The sequence below is a fragment of the Rana temporaria genome, chromosome 4, assembly GCF_905171775.1.
Source record: "Rana temporaria chromosome 4, aRanTem1.1, whole genome shotgun sequence".
Classification (NCBI taxonomy): domain Eukaryota; kingdom Metazoa; phylum Chordata; class Amphibia; order Anura; family Ranidae; genus Rana; species Rana temporaria.
Window position 1 is genome coordinate 349,859,587 of NC_053492.1, and position 14,386 is coordinate 349,873,972.

Consider the following 14,386-nt stretch of genomic DNA (forward strand, 5'->3'; position numbering starts at 1 on the left):
CCTGCCTGCTTGCAGTCTGCTTTGGAATGGATGAAGCTGCCCAAGCGTAGCTTTATATTCCAGCACAGCGCCTATGTCCCGGGATGACCACTTTCTGCATATGGCCACAGCCTGGCATCTGGAAGAAGCCGGTAGAAGATGCCAGCACCAGATATTGATAGAAGTGCTGAAGGAATGGTAAGTCCCGGGAAGTTTAGCTCAGCTTTAATGCTGTCCTCTTTCTTGTATATATGTATATTTTGCCCAATCGCTCCGTGTGTCCAGCGCCAGTCTTACGCAGGACCTTGCGCACTAGCTGCCATGTTTTCATTGGGTCATGTACCCTCAAGTCTGGTGGTGATCATAATGATGTCATAGAAGAATGTGATAAAAGAACATCATCTGCCCTCCCAGAGAGGATGTCTGGCTTTACTCCTCCATTCACAACTTTCCCAGCACCCCCTCACCCCTGTCCCAACTCCCTCCAATCATTCCTCCATCACCCACCTGCCCCCTCCCCCTGGACCCAGCTCCCTTCATTCATTCCTCCATTACCCACCTGTCCCCAGTTCCCTCCATCACCTACCTGCCCCCCCAGTTCCCTCCATCACCCACATGCCCCCCCATAGCCCCCTCCCAGTTTCCTCCATTCATCCCCGCCATCACCCACCTTGCCCCCCATATTCCCCTCCCCCAGCCGGCTCTCACCCTTGGATCTTGTTCTGTATCTGTTGGAGGCTGGCAGTCTTGTGTATGTCCTGTCCGGAGCTCCGAACCATAGAGAAGTGGCGAGCTCCGCTGTCCGTACTGACCGTCTGCCTGTGTAGTAAAGTCGGACTCATCCTCCTCGTCCTCTCCTGGGGGGAGATCCCCGGGGGTCCCGGATGTAGTACATAGGTGATCCGGGAGATTCTCTCCAGGTTGGCCAGTACTGAGGAAGAGAGGTAAAGCAGAGCGCACACTACGACCCCCCACCTGTTCGAAGCCATGGACAGTCCTGTGTGTGACTCCTCAGTCTGCTGGATGGGATGCCTTCTCCTCTCCTCACACTCTGTGCCCTCCTCCTCTTCCTCCTCCTCCTCCTCCTCGTAATGTTCCAGCCAAGAAAAGAAACTCCTCTTGTCCCAGGAAAACTTCACAGGCGGCTGAGCTGTTGTAGGCAGCTAACAGGCATGACTGGAGAGGAGTGGGGAGACAGAGGGGGAGGAGAGAGCGGAGCTCCTATGAGGAGGAGGAGAGGGGGCAGACCAGGGGCTACTACGAGGAGGAGGAGAGGGGGCAGACCAGGGGCTCCTGTGAAGAGAAGGAGAGGGGGCAGACCAGGGGCTCCTGTGAAGAGAATGAGAGGGGCAGACCAGGGGCTTCTATGAGGAGGAGAGGGGGCAGACCAGGGGCTTCTATGAGGAGGAGAGGGGGCAGACCAGGGGCTTCTATGAGGAGGAGAGGGGGGGGCAGATCAGGGGCTACTATGAGGAGGAGAGGGGGCAGACCAGGGGCTCCTGGGAAGAGAAGGAGAGGGGGCAGACCAGGGGCTTCTATGAGGAGGAGAGGGGGCAGACCAGGGGCTTCTATGAGGAGGAGAGGGGGCAGATCAGGGGCTACTATGGGGAGGAGAGGGGGCAGATCAGGGGCTACTATGGGGAGGAGAGGGGGCAGACCAGGGGCTCCTATGAGAAGGAGGAGAGAGGGCAGACCAGGGGTTCCTATGAGGAGGAGGAGAGTGGGCAGACCAGGGGCTTCTATGAGGAGGTGAGGGGGCAGACCAGGGGATTCTATGAGGAGGAGGAGGAGAGGGGGCAGACCAGGGGCTCCTGTGAGAAGAAGGAGAGGGGGCAGACCAGGGGCTTCTATGAGGAGGAGAGGGGGCAGACCAGGGGCTTCTATGAGGAGGAGAGGGGGCAGACCAGGGGCTTCTATGAGGAGGAGAGGGGGGGGCAGATCAGGGGCTACTATGAGGAGGAGAGGGGGCAGACCAGGGGCTCCTGTGAAGAGAAGGAGAGGGGGCAGACCAGGGGCTCCTGTGAAGAGAAGGAGAGGGGGCAGACCAGGGGCTTCTATGAGGAGGAGAGGGGGCAGACCAGGGGCTTCTATGAGGAGGAGAGGGGGCAGACCAGGGGCTTCTATGAGGAGGAGAGGGGGCAGATCAGGGGCTACTATGGGGAGGAGAGGGGGCAGATCAGGGGCTACTATGGGGAGGAGAGGGGGCAGACCAGGGGCTCCTATGAGAAGGAGGAGAGAGGGCAGACCAGGGGTTCCTATGAGGAGGAGGAGAGTGGGCAGACCAGGGGCTTCTATGAGGAGGTGAGGGGGCAGACCAGGGGATTCTATGAGGAGGAGGAGAGGGGGCAGACCAGGGGCTCCTGTGAGAAGAAGGAGAGGGGGCAGACCAGGGGCTTCTATGAGGAGGAGAGGGGGGCATACCAGGGGCTACTATGGGGAGGAGAGGGGGCAGACCAGGGGCTCCTATGAGAAGGAGGAGAGAGGGCAGACCAGGGGTTCCTATGAGGAGGAGGAGAGTGGGCAGACCAGGGGCTTCTATGAGGAGGTGAGGGGGCAGACCAGGGGATTCTATGGGGAGAAGAGGGGCAGATCATGGGCTCTTATGAGGAGGAGAGGGGGCAGATCAGGGGCTCATATGAGGAGGAGGAGAGGGAGCAGATCAGGGGCTTCTATGAGGAGGGGCAGACCAGGGACTTCTATGAGGAGGAGGAGAGGGGGCATATCAGGGGCTCCTATGAGAAGGAGAAGAGGGGGCAGATCAAGGACTCCTATGAGGAGGGGGCAGATCAGGGGCTACTATGAGGAGGAGAGAGGGCAGATCAAGGGCTCCTATGAGGAGAAGGAGAGGGGGTCACATAAGGGGCTACTATGAGAAGGAGAGGGGCAGACCAGTGGCTCCTATGAGAAGGAGGAGAGGGGGCAGACCAGGGGCTCCTAGGAGGAGGAGAGGGGGCAGACCAGGGGCTTCTATGAGGAGGAGAGGGGGCAGACCAGGGGCTTCTATGGGGAGGAGAGGGGCAGATCTGGGGCTCCTATGAGGAGGAGGTGAGGGGCAGATCAGGGGCTCTTATGAGGAGGAGGAGAGGGGGCAGATCAGGGGCTTCTATGAGGAGGGGCAGACCAGGGGCTTCTATGAGGAGGAGGAGAGGAGGCAGATCAGGGGTTCCTATGAGGAGGAGGAGAGGGGGCAGACCAGGGGCTCCTATGAGGAGGAGGAGAGGGGTCAGACCATGGGCCCCTATGAGGAGAAAGGGGCAGGTCAGGGGCTTCTATGAGGAGGAGAGAGGACAGACCAGGGACTTCTATGAGGGGGCAGAGCAAGGGCTCCTATGAGGAGAGGAGTGGGGCAGACCAGGAGCTCCTATGAGGAGGAGAAAGTAGGGGCAGATCAGGGTCTCCTATAAAGAGGAGGAGTGGGGGCAGATAAGAAGCTTCTATGAGGAGTAGAGGGGGCAGATTAGGGGCTCCAAGCAGGAGGGGGGAGGGGGCATATTAGGAGATCCTATGAGAGGAAGGGGAGAGGGGCCAGATCAGGGGCTCGTATGGGGAGGGGAGAGGGGCAGATCAGGAGCTTCTATGAAGAGGAGAGGGGTATATCAGAAGTTCCTACGAGGAGGAGAAGGGGCAGAATAGGGGCTCCTAACAGGAGGGGGAGGGGAGGCAAACCAGGAGCTCCTATGAGGGGGGGGGGGGGGGCAGATCAGGGGCTTTTATGAGGAGGGGGCCTATGAGGAGGGGAGAGGGGCTTCTATCAGGAGGGGGAGAAGGGGCAAATCAGGGGCCCCTATGAAGAGAGGAAAAGGGGCAGATCAGGGGCTCCTATGAAAAAGAGAGGAGAGGGGGCATATCAGGGGCTCCTTTGAGGAGGAAAGGCAGATTAGGGTTCCTTAAGAAACAGATATTGTCTGTACTGCAGCACCATGCGACTCAGTGTAGTGTGATTTAAAAAAAAATCAGGGCTAATTCACATCATCCACTGTGTTACTGGTGTGTGGTGCAGTCCAGTGGGATCATTCAGTGGCGTATCTAGGGTATGGCAGCCATGGCAAGTGCCATGGGCACCATATGAAGGGGGCGCTGATGAGTGGCTGGGCAGCAAGGCACTTACCAGTGTCTGAGGATCTCTTCTTCCCTCCTCCCGAGCATAGGCAGGGTCTCCTTTTCAGCACCTTTGCTAATGGATAATGGCAGCGCTATCCCTGCTGCGTTCAGCCACAGCCCTCCCCTGTTCTCCCAGACTCTCCCATTCCATCTGGTCGGATTGGCAGCGCACAAAGAAGACAGAGGAACATCAGCTTCTCCCTCTCCTCTGTGAAAACTGAGGCCTTAAGTGATGAAGATTTTATCACTTCCAGTATTGGTTCTGCATTTACCTGGCCCTGGAGGGCAGAGGAGGGATCAGGGGTCTAATAAACCCCAGATTTCTCCATAAAGAGGATATGTCACTACCCAAGATATCACAAGGGATGATAAATATCACTACTTTTGTTAGCTGTTTTTTTTTGTTAATGTTATCTGAAAGATGGGTTTCAAATGTTTCGACAGGGGAGCAGTTTCAGTGCTTGCCATAGGCGCCATTTTCACTAGATACGCCTCTGGGATCATTACAGTGCCGATTTACCGATCTCGGCACAGCGCAATGTTCACTTTTTTAAATGAACTTTATTGAAATGTCACAGAGACATTTCATTAAGTTCAATTGCTGACCTTGTGGTGGGATTTGGTTGATTGACTCACACTGTACTGTGCTGGGATAAAGTACTGCATGCAGTCATTTTTTTTTCAGTTCACACCGCCCTGGACACTACTACAATGCATTGGCATGAGCCGATCATATACAAGACCAGTAATTTTGCCTTTTCATGCTGTGGAACTGTGCTGGAATAGCCATCCAACACAGTTTCACTGCATTTGGTGTGAATGGACCCTTAGAGACTTCTTTCTCTGTATTGCTGCGGGTACATGCAGGACACAGATGTGTGAGCCTTATTTAGGGCTCGTTCACACATGCAGCAAACTTAGCCACTCCTCCTAAACATGATCTGTGGTGGACCTTTTTTCAGAGGACATTTCACAGGCAGTGAGGAGGCCATATGAACCCTCAAAAGGCCGCAGCCTCAGGAGAATTGTGACGAGGCGGCTCTAGGCTTTGCGAGGCCTTAAGCAAAACCTAGACATGAGGTCCCACTTACGCCCATGAAGGAGAAAGAAAGATGAAGGGAAAAAGAGAAAGAAAGAAGGATGAAAGAGAAAGGAAGGGGGAAGGGAAGTACATCAGTGTACTCACTTAGAGGCAGGAGGGATGGATGGATCAGGCTCCTGCTGCTAGAAGAGGCGACTCTGTAATTAGGTAAACTAGGCAGCCGCGAGGCCCCTGTGTGTGCGAGGCCTAAGGCGACCGCCTAATTTGCCTAATCTGCCCATTCACTTAAATGGCTCACATTTAGAAGCGGCACTACCTGGCTGGTATAAATGGCACACTGTTTAAAGCGGGGGTTCACCCTATAAAATAAAAAATACATTTTTTTTTTCTTCTAGCCTAAAATTCGGCATTGTAGCGCGAGCTACAGTATGCCGGTCTTAATTTTTTTATCGCCGTACTCACAGTGTAATCGTACATAGTAGATTGCGACTGCCCACGGGGAATGGGCGTTCCAATCCAGACGGAAGGTGATTGACGGCCGGCTCTGGCGCGTCACGCTTCTCCGGAAATAGCTGAAATAGGCTTGGCTCTTCACGCGACTATGCGCAGGCGCCGTGAAGAGCCGAGACCTACTCCGGCTGTCTTCGGGGAGCGTGACGTGCCAGAGCCGGCCGTCAATCACCCTCCCTCTTGAAAGGAACGCCCATTCCCCGCGGGCAATCAGAATCTACTATGTACGATTACACTGTGAGTATGGCGATAAAAAAATTAAGACCGGCATACTGTAGCTCGCGCTACAATGCCGAATTGTATGCTACAATGTTGTTCTGCAGGGTGAACCACCGCTTTAAGTGTTGCCGTTGCATGTGTAAAGCTCTGAGCGTCTGCCTACTCTTTTTCAAACAGGCAGTTAGGGGGCATACAACCACAGCTCAACCACTTAATTTTGCCCCTCTCCCTCATGTGAATGAGCCCTTAGGTTCACACCTGTACATTTTGTGTGTGTATGGCAGCGCCTAAAAACAAATGTGTCATGACAATACAATATTTTTTTTTTGGGTCGTTCACATCTGCATGCTATATTGTAAAAAATGAGGCATGTCCAATTTTTTTTTGCATTTACCGGCATTTTATGGCCCCACTGAAGTCTAATGAGGTGCATGTAAAAAATGTTTTTGTTTCATGATATCATTGCATTGTCTGTCCAAAGGTAGCAGCAGTCCTCACCTCATCACAGTGGCGGCCCGTACATATAGGGCGCACAGGCACTGCCTCCCTTATCCATGCAGCCGGCCCCCCGATCTAGATATCAGTGCGCCGGACCATGGATTCCAAAGGGGCGGGGTGTTTTATTTTTAAGCACCTGATTAGAGCCAGAGGTTCTAATAGGCTTCGAAAAAGGGTGGCCTTGGAGCACAGAACATTGCGCTCCAAGCCCACCCAGTTGTGTGGCGATAGCAAATGCATTTTCGTTATTTTCACACTAAAGTTCCTCCCCGCCAGTCAGGAGGCAGGTTGTGAAACCTGTTTCCCAATTGACCAAAGCGTCAGGCGATCCTATTGGATGCCTAGCACTTTGGCGGAAGAGGAGACACACTGCGGAGGAAACTTGAGGAGCCGACGCTGCCCGCACTCCAGGAGAGGACACCACAGCCCCACCACTTGAGAAGGTAAGTACCGGACCGCCCGCGCGGGGGGGGTTTGCTGTCAGTGCCACGCCGTGCCACCAGGGGGTGGTTGTTTGTTTGCCACCCCCCCAAAAGAAGAACCCACCAGCCGCCACTGGTATTTACACTGATTTCCAAAGTCCAACTCTAAGATATAAGCAACCTCACTCAACTAAGCACTGGTATGAAAATAAAACAAAACTACCCAAATACCCATTTTACTTGCCTGACGCTACGTTCACTTGGTGCTGCTGGCCTGATCTTTCTTCCACCTCCTGTGTACCTCCTGGGGTCCTTCTTAAGGTGTCCACATCACTGCAAGAAGTCTATTGACAGAGGTGACACTTCCAGTAGCCAGGCTCCAAAGGCAGGTAAACTCACAGGGGCTGTAATGGGACCAGTGTCCAAGAAAATAATGAGCGGAGAAAGATGAGTGCTCCTCAGCTTGGATCGTAGAGAAAACTGTGACTTTAATCCATTAGGGCTCATTCTCATGAGCATTTAAAAGGCCACATTTGGATGTCATACGCACACCTGTGTCTACAAATGAAAACGTGTGTTGCATTTAGCGGTGTACAAAAAAGTAGGAGGCAGCTGCATCTGGGATGGTAGCCACCTGGAGATTTTATGCATGTATGTATGTAAATACAGATACACATACACACGTAATGTCGTTAGAAGAACTGTATGGGCCAAATCCACGAAGCAGTTACGCTGGCGTATCTATTGATACGCCGCGTAACTGCTAGGTTGCTCCGGCGTATCTTTGTTTTGTATCCACAAAACAAGATACGCCTGAAGCTGGGCTAGATCCGACTGGCGTACGTCTTAGTACGCCATCGGATCTAAGGTGCATATTTACGCTGGCCGCGTCGAGTATGCAAATTAGCTAGACACGCGAATCCACAAACGTACGTCCGGCGGGCGCATTTTTTTATGTCGTTTCCGTACGGCTTTTTTCGGCGTAACGTTACCCCTGCTATATGAGGCGTAGCCAATGTTAAGTATAGACGTCGGGCCAGCGTCGAATTTTCCGTCGTGTACGTCGTTTGCGTAAAACGTTCACGAATAGGTCTTTGCGTAGAATGACGTTCACGTCGAAAGCATTGGCTTGTTGCGGGTTAGTTTGGAGCATGCGCACTGGGATACCCCCACGGACGGCGCATGCGCCGTTCAGAGAAAAATTCATTTACGTCGGGTCAAGACGTATTGACATAAAACAAGCCCACATCTTATCTATTTGAATTGCGCGCCCTTACGCCGACACAGTTACAGTACGCCGCCGTAACTTACAGCGCAAATTCTTTCAGGATACTGAAAGTTACGGCGGCGTAGTGTATCTAAGATACACTACGCCGGATGGAAAAATGCACGGAGGTACGTGGATCTGGCCCTATGTGTCTATTTAGTATTTTAGATGTGTATTTTATGTAGCTCTGCCAGCAAGAACCTCCATAATGTGCAGAAAATACACATGTGCCCGTGTGAATGAAGCCTTATGCTGCATACATCTGACCGTGTGTACACAATTCAACCCATGCTCCGAATCAATTCGACGCATTCTCGGAATCATTGAACTTAATTTTTCTCGGCTCGTCGTAGTGTTATACGTCACCGCATTCTTGACGTTCGGAATTTCCGACAACAAATGTGTGACCGTGTGTATGCAAGACAAGTTTGAGCCAACATCCGTCGGAAATGTATCCACGGTTTTGTTGTCAGAATGTCCGATCGTCTGTACGCAGCATAAGGCCTCATTTAGATGGGTGCTAACACAAGTAGACCATAAATGAGCCCTTTTTTATGTGGCTTCAGCTGCCAGGTGCGGCGTGCAGATAGCGCATTCATGTCTAATGAGGCCGCACATTGCGGGATAGATTAGGAAGAGGTGTATGCATAGGTGTGCGCAGCCTATTGCATTAGGGTGTGCACCCCAAAATACAAACACATTTGCGTGTGTGTGTGTATAAATATATAGGGCAGTAGGGCAATGGACAGCATCGGTAGAGCAGTGGACGATGTCAGTAGTTTTTTCTTTTCAATTACGTTTTTACATCTTTATTATTTTTTATAATATTTTTATACAATAATGTTTATTATTTTTTTATATATTTCTTTAGATGCTCCTATGGGGGGTTTTGGTGAAATGTCAGGGGTCTAAACAGGCCCCTGATGTCTCACTCTTGAGACAAAGAAAGGGACCAGGGACATTCCCCAGTCCCTTTCTCTGCAGCCAAGCAGTGGGGGGGGGATCTGCCCAGCACAGGGTGATTTGGGTGTGCCCAGGCACACCTGGCACACCCTGTGCGCACACCTATGGGTGTATGGAATCAAAATTGAGGAGTAAGGTACCGGTAATTGATGCACAATGTACTATTAACATTTCATTTTTGCCTGGAGTTGGGCTCTAACCTCCTCCCACCCACATAAGGTTGGGCGGCATATGCTGCACATATTCCTCCATGGGCAGCAGAGCTTTCTGTGTGCTGAGCGCACACTCATTGTGCTCCTCCCAGCACAATGAGCAAGCTGTCAAAGTTTCTGCTCATAATCGGTAGCTGCCAGGACCAGTGGTCACGGGACGCTGGGGCAGTAGCCAGCAAAGGGAGAGACAACAAAGAAGACCGCCGCTCCAGGTGAGTAATTCCAAATGAAATCAATTGGGGTGGGACTCTTCGTATGGGTGCAAGCCCTGCCTCGCCTGCCGTGGAAGACTGAATGAAAGAAATTAGCTGCACAACAACATAATAGAAGTCAATTTATTAAATATTCCGTGAGGTGGAACATGACCACAAGTGCAATAGCTGAAACAGAGGTGGACACGTTTCACACAGCTACACTGTGCTTACTCATGAGCAAGCACAGTGTAGCTGTGTGAAATGTGTCCACTTCTGTTCCAGCTATTGCACTTGTGGTGGGTGTCGTGTCATGGAATATTCAATAAATTGGCTTCTATTACATCGGTGTGCAGCCAATTTCTTTCATTCAGGAGCCTGTAAAGTTATGAAGCTCGAGCCAGTTGCAATAAACAAAGCAGCTTTTAACATTTTTGGTTAAAGCCGATCTTTGGGTATGTTTTTTTTTTTTTCTTCCATAGTTACATTGTTCCAGCTTAGACCGATATAAGTATATATATGCCATACCACCATACTTAAATAACCCACTATGTGCTAGCACAAATCCTGTTTTTAATTTCCCTTACACATGATTGTATGTGTGATTGCACTTTACCTCTAATCTCGCAGTCTAGCTTTCATTTTCACAACAGTCATTACATAATCTAGGTACTAACAAAAGACTTGCTGTTGTATCACAAGGTGTCATCATTCATATAGTATGCCTAAGGCAGCATGATCTCTACATACAGCCCTGCCTTACAAATTGGGAGGTTGTTACACAGCTGCATAGACATTTGCATTATATGGCATTCTTGCTTTGTTTATGGGGTAGCTTTGTCACTTAGCCCAAGTGACAAAGAAAGGGTGATTAATTGTAGGTCCTATCTAACATGTAAATACAGCAGAGGGCCAAAGTTAGTATTCATATGCTCGTCTGCCCATGTATGTGCATTTTGTTTTATTTTAAAAGTAGTGGAAAGGGTTTGAGCTTCTGTCGTTTTTTTTTTGCTCTGTTGTTATTATTTTAACATTTTCCATCATTTTGAATTTATAAAGATTTAAACTGTTACTTTAAGTATATCTATAGCCATTTTTTTTGTTTTGGATAGCATTAGGGAAGCATTTTTTTTTGTTAAACCGTGTCTCTCCAATTAGGGAGATTGCCCTTCACTTTTTGTCCCAGACTTCAGTTCTAGTGACAGGGGGCCAGATTCACAAAGAGTTACGCCGGCGTATCAGTAGATACGCCGACGTAACTCCGAATCTAGGCTCGTCGTATGTTTAAGTGTATGCTCAAACTGAGATACACTTAAACATGCCTAAGATACGACGGCCTGGCCGCTAGGTGGCGCTTCCATTGTGGTCGGCGTAGAATATGCAAATGAGTCATTACACCGATTCACAAACGTACGCTTGCCCGTCGCAGTAAATTTACGCAGTTTCCGTAAGAGATACGCAGCGTAAAGATAAACATGCTCCCTACGTGGCATATCCTATGTTAAGTATGGCCGTCGTTCCTGCGTCAAAATTTGGAAATTTAACGTCAATTACGTTCAGGTTGAAACCAATGACGTCCTTGCGACGTCATTTAGCGTAATGCACGTCGGGAAATTTTAGGGACGGCGCATGCGCAGTATGTTCGGCGCGGGAACGCGCCTAATTTAAATGATCCACGCCCCCTACCCGGATCATTTGAATTAGGCGGGCTTGCGCCGGGGAATTTACGCTACGCCGCTGCAACTTTACAGGCAAGTGCTTTGTGAATCAAGCACTTGCCCGTAAAACAATTTTACAAATGTAAAGTTATGCACTTGGGGGGGGATAAGAATATGCATGTATCATACATACTAGAGGGACTACAATCCAAAGTGGAGAAGGATCTGGGGGTTTTGGTAGATCATAAGCTCAATAATAGCATGCAATGCCAAGCTGCGGTTTCCAAAGTGAGCAAAATCCTTTCTTGTATTAAGAGAGGTATGGACTCCAGAGAGATATAATTTTGCCCCTGTACAAATCATTAGTAAGACCTCTACTGAAATATGCAGTTTAGTTTTGGGCCCCAGTTCTCAAAAAGTATATCTGGGAACTGGAGAAAGTGCAGAGAAGGGCAACCAAACTGGTAAGAGCCATGGAGGAACTCGGCTATGAGGAAAGATTAGAGGAAATTAATTTATTCTCTCTTGAGAAGAGGAGATTAACCACTTGTTTACTGGGCACTTAAACCCCCCTCCTGCCCAGACCAATTTTCAGCTTTCATCGCTCACTTTTTGAATGACAATTGCAGTCATACAACACTGTACCCAAATTATTTTTTTAACATTTTTTTTCCACAAATCAAGCTTTTTTTGGTGGTATTTGATCACCACTGCGGTTTTTATTTTTTTGTTAACATTTTTTAAAAAGACAGAATTTTGTAAAAAAAATACAAAACCGTTTTATATTTTGTTATTAAATTTTGCAAACGGGTAATTTTTCTTCTACATTGATATATGCTGATGAGGCTGCACTGATGGGCTCTGATAGGCTGCACTGGTGGGCACTGAGAGGTGGCATTGGTGGGCCCTGAGAGGTGAAACTGAGAGGTGGCACTGATGGGTGGCACTGAAGGGCATTGATAGGTGGCACTGGTGGGTACTGAGAATTGGCACTAATAGATGGCACTGATAGGCGGCAGTGATGGGCACTGATAGGTGGCAGTGATGGGCACTGATGGGTGGCAATGATGGGAACTGATCAGCACTGGTAGGTGAGACTGATAGGCAGCACTGCTAGATGGCACGGATGAGGCACTGACTGGAACCACTGGTGGGCATTGATAGGTGGCAGTGATAAGCACTGATAGGTGGCACTTTATTTTACTGGTGGTCACTGGGGGCACTGGCGGGCACTAATGAGGCCGATGTGCCTATTCCACTGGGGACCGATGTCCCTTACACAAGAGCCGGTGATCGGCTTTGAGAAAAAAACGATTACCGAGCTTTGTTTACATCACATGATCAGCTGACATCTGATCACATGGTAAGGGGCCGGGAACGAATCACCCAAGTCTCAGTGATCACAGCACGCGCCCTGCAGGGGGCACACGGGGTGAATGCAAAGGGGAGGACATCTATTGATGGCCTCCCGGCAATTGGGGTCCACGCTGTAGGTGTCATTCGGCTAAATCGTGGACGCGAAGAGGTTAAGGACTGATATGAGCAACATGTACAAATACATAAGTGGTCCATGTACTGAACTTGTTGAGTGTTGAGTCATTCACTTTAAGGCAGTGCTTTAACTGGGCCGGAACGCGGCGGTACTCAGTACCGCCACTTCCAAAAATGGCCCTTCAGAGTACCAGCACCTCTCCGTGCGCCCAGTACGTGGGTTTCCCGTACCGGAACGCAGCCCCAGGATGACCGACGGTTTTTTTTTCTCGCCGCCGCCGAGTGTCTAGTGCGGGTATCGGCAAACCGCGACTTCGGGCCGCGGAGGATTTAAAAAAGAGCGCGCCGCGCTGTGATACATGTCCCGCCCTCCTCCTCCTAGAGAAGACTAGCTCGTGACGTGTGATAGAGCCAGTGCGCTGTCTGTCACACCATCTGGTCTAGAGGAGGAGGGCGGTTCTGGCGCGCTGATACATGTCCCGCCCTCCTCCTCCTAGAGAAGACTAGCTCGTGACGTGTGATAGAGCCAGTGCGCTGTCTGTCACACCATCTGGTCTAGAGGAGGAGGGCGGGACATGTATCAGCGCGCCAGAACCCAGTGGGGGAGCATCGTGACAGATGACCGCCGTGAGCGTGAGTCACAGCTGAGTGAGGGGGACCTGATGTTTTTTTGATGATAATGATGGTGGGGGGGGCTGGCTTGCGATGGTGCAGGAACCTGCTATTTTTTTAATGATGATGGGGGGGGGGGGGTCTGGCTTGCAATGGTATGGGGACCTGCTATTTTTTTTGATGGGGGGGGGGGTGCTGGCTTGCAATGGTGAGGGGACCTGCTATTTTTTTAATGATGGTGGGGGGGGCGCGGGGAGGGGGTGGGGGGGAAGGGCGGGGTGGGCGCACCGGCGCCTAATAGAGTACCGGCACCTCTTTTGGCCCACTTAAAGCACTGCTTTAAGGTCATCATAGAGGACAAGGGGGTACTGTTTACATCTCGAGGAAAAAAGATTTTATCTCCAAATACTGAAAGTTTTTTTTACAGTAAGAGCTGTGAAAATGTGGAATAGACTCCCTCCAGAGGTGGTTCTGGCCAGCTCAGTAGATTGCTTTAAAAAAGGCCTGGATACTTTACTTGCACAATTTTATTTCCGCATGTCAATCTTACTTTTGGGGGTGATTTGACAGACATCTGTGCGGGTTCCTGCACAGATGTGTATCCAAATCGCACTCCAAAGTCGCCAAAAGTAGTACAGAAACGACTTTTTGGGAATTGGTGCAGTGCCGCAAATGCAATGTGAAATAGAGAGGTGGTGTCTGCGCTGTGAGGGGGCAGGGAAAGTGAATGGCTGTGCTGCAGCCAATAGGTGCAAATAAATGGTGAATAAAAGGTCAACAATGAAACAGTGAAACAAAGGACAAAATGAACTTAATGCATCAACACAAACAATTGCAAAGAAACTGTAACCAGTGCGTGTAATAGACACACAGTACAAATCATACAGTCCCAAAAAATTTGAAAGTCCAAAACTTGCTGAGACAAATGTCTAAAAGTTCTTATGTGATAGTGTTTCCCACCACCAAGGAATGAAGTGTTGTACACACACACAATACTTGTGATATTCTTCAGTGATACACCTCTGTGTCTGCAAGCAGCTCACCTCCCTGCTGTGGGGTACCAGCAAACGCAGACTGTAGACACAGATGGTATGTATAGCACGATGTAGTAGTCTCCTTTCTGTTGCTGCAGTTCTCTCATAAGCAGATATACGCCATACAAGGAGATGCAAAGACAGGAAAAGCAGCCACAGCGTACCTCGGGCAAGGAACCACAGTGGG

At 50.2% G+C, this 14,386-nt stretch overlaps 1 protein-coding gene across 4 annotated transcripts in view; it reads right to left on the reverse strand.

Annotated features, from left to right (window-relative positions):
- LTBP1 (latent transforming growth factor beta binding protein 1) overlaps window positions 1–1,111 on the reverse strand; it is a 447,138-nt gene extending 446,027 nt beyond the window's left edge. For 2 of the 4 annotated variants that reach the window (XM_040350809.1, XM_040350810.1), the window contains exon 1: window positions 688–1,110. In XM_040350809.1, coding sequence (XP_040206743.1) covers window positions 688–968 — 281 coding nt within the window. In that variant the 5' untranslated portion in view covers window positions 969–1,110. Of the gene's footprint in view, window positions 1–687 lie in introns of all 4 variants that reach the window. The other 2 variants (XM_040350808.1, XM_040350811.1) reach the window with 2 other exon arrangements.
- Window positions 1,112–14,386: the final 13,275 nt, after the last annotated feature.